This window comes from Hippocampus guttulatus, chromosome 15 (assembly GCF_054856545.1).
Source record: "Hippocampus guttulatus isolate MCC_2025c chromosome 15, RoL_Hgut_1.0, whole genome shotgun sequence".
Classification (NCBI taxonomy): domain Eukaryota; kingdom Metazoa; phylum Chordata; class Actinopteri; order Syngnathiformes; family Syngnathidae; genus Hippocampus; species Hippocampus guttulatus.
Genome location: NC_141275.1, coordinates 12492721 through 12501761, shown reverse-complemented (window position 1 = coordinate 12501761; position 9041 = coordinate 12492721). Strand labels below are relative to the sequence as shown.

The 9041-nt window shown below is 44.9% G+C and overlaps 1 protein-coding gene across 2 annotated transcripts; it reads left to right on the top strand.

Moving 5' to 3' along the window:
* Nucleotides 1-1010: 1010 nt before the first annotated feature.
* On the top strand, nucleotides 1011-8891 carry LOC147193939 (calpain-5-like). Of its 2 annotated transcripts, none has more exons than XM_086130468.1 (13): nucleotides 1011-1244; nucleotides 2729-2917; nucleotides 3497-3628; nucleotides 3902-4110; nucleotides 4342-4534; nucleotides 4617-4807; nucleotides 5076-5153; nucleotides 5255-5450; nucleotides 5560-5682; nucleotides 7155-7357; nucleotides 7571-7692; nucleotides 7794-7930; nucleotides 8370-8891. In XM_086130468.1, the coding sequence occupies exons 2-13, from the start codon at nucleotides 2753-2755 to the stop codon at nucleotides 8550-8552; spliced, it is 1932 nt and encodes a 643-aa protein (XP_085986594.1). In that variant the 5' UTR covers nucleotides 1011-1244; nucleotides 2729-2752; the 3' UTR covers nucleotides 8553-8891. The 2 variants fall into 2 exon arrangements, with proteins under 2 accessions (XP_085986594.1, XP_085986593.1); XM_086130467.1 differs by lacking the exon at nucleotides 1011-1244 and adding an exon at nucleotides 1923-2053.
* Nucleotides 8892-9041: the final 150 nt, after the last annotated feature.

Genomic DNA, 9041 nt, shown 5'->3' with positions numbered 1-9041 from the left:
AAGATTTAACCTGTCAGTTGTCACCTTTCCTCGACCACACTGTATTCTGGAACAAACATGCACGTTCACTCTATTTGTTTATATTTTTCTTAATAATTAGGGGGCAGTTGATTAGCGTTGTGGTTAGCACGTCTGCCTCATAGTTATGCGGTTCAGTGTTCAAAACTCTTATTTTCACATTCCCAGATTCTGTGGCTTGCCCCCACCTTCCAGATACATGTTAGATATTGGTGATTAAAAAAAAATGTATTCCTCTGTCATAATGTGAGTGCAAATTGATTTGAGATATGCACACACACAGAAATATAATAAATTGAAGAATTTAAGAAATGTGATCATGGTTTCCAAGATGCCATCAAAAAGAAGCTTTTTATTTGAAAGTTGGGATGGTTTGAATCAGACAAGAAATGTGAAAGGATGAAGTAAATATGAAAAATATTGTACCTCCGAAGCGCATGTGAACTTGACTTGCATTTTAAACATCACATCCATCTCTTTGTCGGCTCATTATTGATCCATGAGCTTTACTTTTAATTTGGTCGCGTCTTCTTGAGCCGGTCGTATTTCTTTTGGCTGTCACGGAACATTCCTCTTCACTTGGCTCTTTTTCCCTTCACGGTTGAAGATTATCTGAAAGCCGTCTTTTCCACTTGTGTCTCAAAGAGTCAAAGAGCTCCTTGTGCTCCTTCCTGACTCAAATCCAGACAACGGAGTGCATGCCAGTTTTGTCTTTTCTAGTACACTTCAGCTAGTGTGCACAATGAATGCCCCGTTAGTCCTGTTAATTGTCGAGCTTTTAAATACGACTGACCTCTGGCCCCTCTCTTGGCGATCCCAAACAAAAACGGCCACTATATCAAAGCTCCAGCAGATTCCACACACATTGCTGGGATTGGTTGTACGGGTGTAATGCAAATCAAACGCAACAGGTTTTGGCTTGTTTCACCTACGAGGAGCTCTGAAATATTCAGTTTCAGTCGCCCCTTCCCTCCCGTTTCTCCTCAGCAGCCGTTTGCATGAATCCACGGAGCCGCTGGTCAGACCAGTTTTTTCGACTCCTGCTTGTGGCCTAATTACGACATTGGCTTCGGGGAGTTTGCACAGTGTGCAATCTGCATCTGAGACCATCCTCCTATGCCTTGTTTTATGGAAAAACCCTTTGTAACCCCCGACGTGGGATGCATCGAGGATTTCGTCTGTGACTGACCTCAGAACGGCAAAGCGCAAGACAGCCCCCTCGACAGGTGAGTGTTATAACCCGGCGTTCCTCACCCGAATGGCTTTCTGTGAGCTACCTTGCACTGGCCCACTCACAGGTCACTTGATTAGGGGCACCCGCATGCTCGAACAAAACTCCGCGTGCGGGATCTGATACGCACCTCTGAAAAATCTGATAACCATCTGTCACATGGGGAATTCTGTAACATTTCCTCGCCTAAATGAGGGCACCAAAACCTTTCAGTATGATGCAATGCCGTTCTACAAACTATAATAATGAATAGATTGATACTTGAGGTACTTTTTTTCGACGCTGCCAGTCAAAACCGGGCGTTATTGTATTGCTTTGGATGTGTGTTTCATCATTACATGCAAAACACTGAGAACTGCAATCTAATAATAAACAACAAAAAAAAGTGATACCTTTATGGTCTGGCATATAAACACCTTACCAAAATACACTGCATGATAACATTAGCCTGGAACTCCAAACTAGATAACACACACACACACACACACACACACACACACACACACACACAAACACACGCAGAGTCACATTCAGTCCCCCCCCCCAACCCCTGGATAGGCTAGGATAGGTTAAGATATATCTCTCCCCGGTAAATCTTATTCAGTGATTTCCCATGTCGTAAATTGAACACAACAAAACTATATCAGAGGAAGTTTCAAGCGTAAGAGAAGAGCGGTGGAATAGAGGCAGGGTGCGGCTCCAACAATGCAGTAATCCATCGGCAGTGTGTGGGAGGGGAGAGGCGGGCAGGTAAAACACTCGTGAGCTTCCTCATTGTGGAGCAGGAAAGCATTGGAGTCAGAGGTACGGTGACGTTTTTTGTTTCCTTTGCTGTATGTGGAATTGTTTACATGCAACTGGTCATTAGTATCCAGGTTTGCTGTATATCACTTGTTCTACTCCACCGGCAACGTAGGGGAAGATTGGAAAGACACGTCTGGGTATTGTGTGGTCGTATATGTTCAATAAATACCGTTTGGCAAATGAATACCTCCCAAACAGAGCTAGATTACCTTTGCCGAAGTAACATTTGTGATACATTGTAATGTAATGACTTGTACTTTGATGCAAGTCGACTTATTTGTCTTGGGAGGACTTGATGGCTTCAGTGGAATTCGTTTGGCCTTTATAGAAAGAATGAAGGAATCGGCGTGTGGAGTCAAAGGTTCCAACATCCGTATACAGTGTCAGGGTTCATTGCTCCTTTAGTCATGTGACGCTTTGGGATGCTCTAAGGACGGTTTGGGCCAATGTGGAGAATGGTTCATGGCCGTTGCAAGGTTGGCGTGTTTTCATTTTTGGGTATGGTTTCAGTTTATACAAAGCCTTCGGTGACTTATTTCAATATTTTCAGAGCTAGACACTTGGGAGATATTCACAATGTCCTTCCGGGGATTGAGAAGTGCAGATGTCTATTTGAGGAGGGGGAAGAAAAAAAAATCACAATATGTACTGTACGTATCATGCTTTTTTGTACAGCTGTGAGTCTTCCATTCGTGGACCATGTTCTCCTCCGCGAGCCCCTACAAGAACCAGCACTACAGTGAGCTGAAGAAGGACTGCATCAAGAGTAAAAAACTGTTTGAGGATCCCGAATTCCCGTGCGTAGATGCGTCACTGTATTTTCGGAAACCACCACCTGGTATGGTGCAATGGAAACGTCCCGGGGTGAGTGCAATTTCTCCTCTTGGGAAATTTTGGGGATGTCAAGAAAGAACAATCCAGACGTACTGGAAACGATTCCACAGTTTGTTTCTAGACCAAAGTGATTTTGTGTAAATCTCATCAAATGTATCTTACGGTGCTGGGTACGGTTTTTCGGACCTGAAGTGGCTGTTATCAGTTGACCCCAATAGGCAGAATGTGCCCCACGCAACAAAGTGAATTGAGTGGTAGAAAAGAACATTTTTGACTGAAAGGAGGGGGCGGGGGCGGGGGGGGGGTAATTTATGTGAAGCTATCAGAGGCACCAAAGTAATTGTGTGAATACTGAGAGAAGACCGGTCTTACAAGACCAAACTTAAATAATACAAACTGCAAATTGGGTGCTTAATCCATTAAAAAAAAAGAAAAAAAGCAAAGCTTCAGCGGTTATTAAATGTCCCATAACATAGTTTGGCTGCCTTTTATGAAGTATGTCAAGTTGACCAAATGTGGTGCCTTACCCGTGATCTCTAAAAAGGGCTGCTTAGCTTCTCCTTGTGGTCAAATATTTTCATGTGATTCGTTCATGCTGTTGCGGTGCAGGAGATCAGCAATGACCCTCACCTGTTTGTGGAGGGTGTCAGCTCGCACGACTTGCACCAGGGCTCAGTGGGGAACTGCTGGTTTGTGGCCGCCTGCTCATGTCTGGCGCTGAAGCCCATCCTCTGGAAGAAGGTGAGCCGAGTGGATTGGGTGAGCCGCGCTAAATGACGGAAAGTTCGTGTGAGTCCTGAGATCAGGAATTCACCCGAGGCCGTTTTACTCATCTTAAGTTTCTTCGCCCGTTTTTTTTTTTTCTCCCTGCTTTGTCATACAACACAACACAACACAACACATCGTTATTAATTGGGCGTTTTTGCAACAAAGCGCTTAACAAAACAATTAACATATAATATTAGAAAACATAAAACATGGGCACTACCTCAACTGGCACAATTGTGTATGCAGGTAATTCCTGACTGGAAGGAGCAGGAGTGGGACTCCAAACACCCGGAGAACTACGCCGGAATCTTCCACTTTCAATTTTGGGTGTTTGGAAAGTGGGTGGATGTGGTGGTGGATGACCGGCTTCCGACAATCAACGGGGAGCTCATCTACTGTCACTCCAACGACAACAATGAATATTGGAGCGCCTTGCTGGAGAAAGCCTACGCAAAGTGAGTCGACTACTTATCATGCGGCATATTAGACTTGCGGACCGGAGCGAGTCAACATCAAACAACACCTGCTGGACTCCTCGTACTGGACTGTACCGGAGTCCGAGTACTGTTAATCTTCTTTGTGTGTGCCTTTGGACTTGGCCTTGCAACAGGCGGCGGTTCTCCCACTGATAAAATGCCACTGATAATGAAAATACAACCAAAACGTGCCTTTCATCCCGCGCCCAGGCTCTCCGGCTGCTATGAGTCACTGGAGGGGGGCAACACTGGAGACGCTGTGGTGGACTTCAGTGGAGCTGTGGCGGAGGCCATCAACCTGGAAGCGGAGGCTTACTACAAAGACCAGCAGAAGCTGGACCATCTCTTTGAGGATCTGCTCAAGGTGTACGACCGTGGCGGAATCATCAGTTGCTCCATTAAGGTATGAGGCGCTTCCTGGCATTTGAGCTGTCTTGCATTGAAAAACAAATGGTCCTCATACATTTTTTTTTTTCCCCCATCAGGCGCAACCTCATGAAATCGAGCTGAAGTTGGCCAACGGGCTGGTGAAAGGTCACGCCTACTCGGTGACAGCAGTGAACAGGGTGCGTCTGGGTCACGGCCTGATAGCCTACTTTAAGAATGAAACCATCCCCATGATCCGCATGAGGAATCCGTGGGGCAAGACTGAGTGGAATGGAGCCTGGAGCGACAGGTGGGACCCCATGCCGAGCGTGCACCCTGAACTGCTTGTCAGCCAGTCCTCCATCAAGCATCTGCAGTTGCTACAAAATGCAACAGCAGCATTTTGGAGCAACTGGAGATGCCTAAGTGGCCCTCATAAGAGGGAGCACATAACCCCAATTCAGGCTTCCCTTCACTGGCTCCCAGTACATTTTAAAGTTCGTTTTATGGTACTTTTCAAATCTTAAAGGGGCCTCGCTCCAGTTTACCTCTCATCTCTCTTTTAATCATTTTGTCAGCTCTGAGGAATGGTCAAAGGTCGGTGACACCGAAAGGGGCAACCTTGGCATCACAGTGGAGGACAATGGAGAGTTCTGGTATGCAATCGATGTTCCAAATTACAAACAATCGTCCGTTTGTGACCCCCCCTCTCCGCCAGCTCCCCTTTATTCATTTCAACTGGACCCTTCGCATGCAGGATGTCTTTCACAGACTGGTGCAAGCACTTTACCGATGCTGACGTGTGTCGCCTCATCAACACGTCTGTGATCAGCATCCATAAAACCTGGCATGAGACTGTCCACTTTGGGAGCTGGACCAAGCAAGCGGAGCCTCTCTTAAACCGCTGCGGCGGCTGCGCTAACCACAAGCCAACATTTCTGCAGAACCCACAGGTCCGACAGAGCAACAATACACAATACTTGTGCTTCATACCAAGAGCATTTTCAAACATTCTAACCGTTTTTCGACTCCCCCCACCCCCTCCCCGATATCTTTTTGTAGTACGTTTTTGATGTGACGAAGGAGGCCGACGAGGTCCTCATCTCCTTACAGCAAAGAGATATGAAAATCCACAGGAAATTCGGGCAAGGGGAAAATCTCACCATCGGCTTCAGTATCTTCAAGGTAAAATAACCCCCACGGTAAATGAGGAGTGAAGTTAAACAATTGTATAGGAAATACATCTAAAATAAAGTCAAATTACTCACACCTCAAGGAATATAAAAGTGTTATCGGGGGCTGTAGCCCAGTGGTTTTTAGTGGTGCTGGAATTACAATAGAGTGTAGTGCCTAAATGGCGTATTCACATTAGCATCTGCGCTTTAAAATTCATGCATGTACCGGTAGTCCAAAAACAATATGTAGACCAGAGTGTAACATTGCTAGAGGGCATGAGGGCTCTTTGAGGAAAACAAAGGCAAGCAAACGATTCATGTCAAGTATAGGATGTAAAATTTTGCCAAAAGAAAAGGTTACAAAAAAAAAAGTTCAGACTGATTGTTTTCTTGGCACACTTCATTCAAATGTCTCTTGGGTGAACAGTCTGGGATGTGTGGACACAGGCCAAGGCTCATTTGTTCACATTCTGGATCCGTCCGAAGACTGACCAAGCGGGTTTTTAATGACACCTATTAAGTTTATCAGATCATATCAGGCCTTTTGTTTCATCAAGACGCTAAATCACACCAAATCACGCAATCATTGAAGTTGATTGTTTCAAGCTGAAGAAATCTTAGGGGAAAACTCCAGACTCAACAAGCAGTCCGTTTGACTCGGCGCTTTCTAGTTTTGAAAACGCACGCTTTCTCACAAACGTTTTCTGTTCAGGCGCGAATAATATTTTCTCGGATAAAGTGTTCCGCACACGTGCCAAACCTTTTTCCTTTAATGCGATTCGCTTGACATCTGGCTTTGGTCAAACACACATCATGCGCTCTTATCGTGCTGACTGCTGACACTTGTGAAGGCTTCTGGACAACATTTGAGGTCAGCACCGCCATCAACATGAAGCCGCTGTCTGCACATCGCTGACTGGAAACATTCATTTATCCTTCCCTATCTCTCATCTTGTTAATATTCTTCTCCTCCTTGACGAACTAACAGTAGAACACGGTGGGAAAATGAGGGATTGTGTCCCCGTGAGAGTTTTTGTGACGTCAACAATATCGCTCCGTTCGAGCTCATCGTAAATGGCGGCCCGCTTTCCGCAAATGCGATTAACGCAACATTTCAATGGTGAGCTTTAAGATCGATGACACAAATGATCATCGTCGCTCCAAAAAAAGATTCATTTTTACCTGGATCCAAATATAGGTTCCGACGAGTGACAGCCTCTGAACATTTAACACAAACACACACACATACACACGCAGTCTATATTTACATATACCGTATATCAAAAATAATTAAACAATAGAAATATGAAATACTATCACGTCATTAAATGCGTATATAGTCACCAAATTTTATTGACTTCAAAACTTCTATCACAGTGTATTCATAACTCTGACACCAGGGGGCAGAAAAAACACAAGCTGGCTCATTGACACTGCTGGGCGTCAAGGACAAGTGCATTTTCTGCTATTTATTGATCTCAGGTGGAATTGAACAGAAAATACAGGCTGCACGACATCCTGACCCAGAAGTCCGTGGCGACGTCGACCTACATCAACGCCCGCACGGTCTTCATGAGGTGCACGCTGCAGCAGGGCCGCTACGTCATCCTGCCCACCACCTTCAAGCCTCACACTCTGGGCGACTACATGATGCGACTCTTCACTGACGTGGACTCGGGCTGCAGGTAGCATCCGTGTTATAACTTAGGCTTGTTAATTTTTATTATTATTTTTTAATGATGTTGACTTTCATTGCCGTCAACTGCCTCACTCTTGTCCTAACGCATACGTCCGATTGCATAAACTGTCACTGACGCAAACAAATCGACTGAATTTCTGCTTGTACGTTTTCTGCATTTGGACTATCGGGTCATCCAGAAAGTCGTGTGTGCTTCCAGGGAGCTGAGCGAGGATAAGCCAAGGGTGAGATGTTGGAGCTCTTTCTTGGGATACCCACAAGTGGTGACCCACGTCTACGTCCATGCTGCCGAGGGGCTGCAGAACCAGGACAGCTCAGGGGGTCAGTCGCTCTCGGTTTGAACCCAAATTTAGGGAATCTCCTGAGACTTGCATGCCGCCGAGTTTTGCCGTGTGAGTTGATCATCCCGCGCTCGCACGCAGGAGCCGACCCATATGTGATCGTAAACTGTGAGGGCCACTCTGTGAAATCGATGGTCCAGAAGGACACTTTGACTCCAACGTTTGAAACCAGTGGCGTTTTCTACAGAAAGAAGCCCAGGAAGCCTCTCACTGTACAGGTAAGACATTTGTTCACCTTCTCAATTCAATCGGGTAGACTTGATTTTTTCACCAATCATAAGTAAATCGATACTTTTGGTTTCTTGTGAAGACCAGTATTAGGCCTTTGTCAAGCAGCAGTTTGGTAAATTGTGAATAATTCTTGATGTTTGACGCCACTCCCAGTTGGTGTGCTGTCTGTCAAAGTAAACATACAACCAAGAGAATTACACACAAAACCACATCGGTTTGCCTCGGGAAAGTCCACTTCGCTTCATGCAAACAAACACAATAGATGGGCTCATGACTAGCATCGGTGTCACTGTGTTTGAATTACACAGAGACAACCGGACCTATTACGATTAAATGACAGTTTACCGAGGAGTCCTTTCCCATGCATCGTCTTAAGTATTTTCCCATATTTTTTTTATCTCGCAAAAACCGTCTGCCTGACGCCAGATCTGGAACAGCAATGCGATGCAGGACCAGTTCATGGGCCAAGTGGTACTGTCTGGTTTGGCGAAGGACACCTCCGACCCGCAGAGGCTGCGGCTGAGGAAGCAAGGCCGCAACATGGCCGACGAGATGCCCGGCAGTGTTACTTTGAGAATAGTCACTTCCACTCAACTCACCGCCATTTAAGGTTCCGTGCGCAACTGTGAAAACGATGACATTAAGGTCATTAAGGTCATCACTCCCTATGATTTGCATTTTTGTAAAGCAAGGCAATGTTGGATAGCGTGAATGTCGGTTTTGTAACCATCTCTGTATCTTATGAGTAACTTATACATTTTGTACGGTACAACTCTTTACACTCATCTTAATATACATTCAATGATTTTTTTCTTTTAATTCAATTAACATGTTTTGTATTATATCGGGAGGTGTTTCTAATATTTTGGTTACATTCCAAAGAGCAAAATATTTCAAACAGGTCCAAGTATGATGCATTAAAACCAGATTAATATGTGACAATGTCAATCACGACTGAATATTTTTTTTATGTTTATACAGCTCTTTGTATTGGATCACATTGTGTCCTTAGTGTAAAACCTGCAAGCAAAATATATAAAAACACACTATATCACCTTCCAGAATGCAAATTCCACACCTTGAATGCAACTCGCCAAA

Bases quoted from the DNA above. Each gene is read 5' to 3' on its own strand.
- LOC147193939 (XM_086130468.1), top strand. From the start codon at position 2,753: ATGTTCTCCTCCGCGAGCCCCTACAAGAACCAGCACTACAGTGAGCTG. The intron at 2,918-3,496 runs GTGAGTGCAATT...GTTGCGGTGCAG, and splicing joins TGCAATGGAAACGTCCCGGG to GAGATCAGCAATGACCCTCA. The intron at 5,683-7,154 runs GTAAAATAACCC...TATTGATCTCAG, and splicing joins TCGGCTTCAGTATCTTCAAG to GTGGAATTGAACAGAAAATA.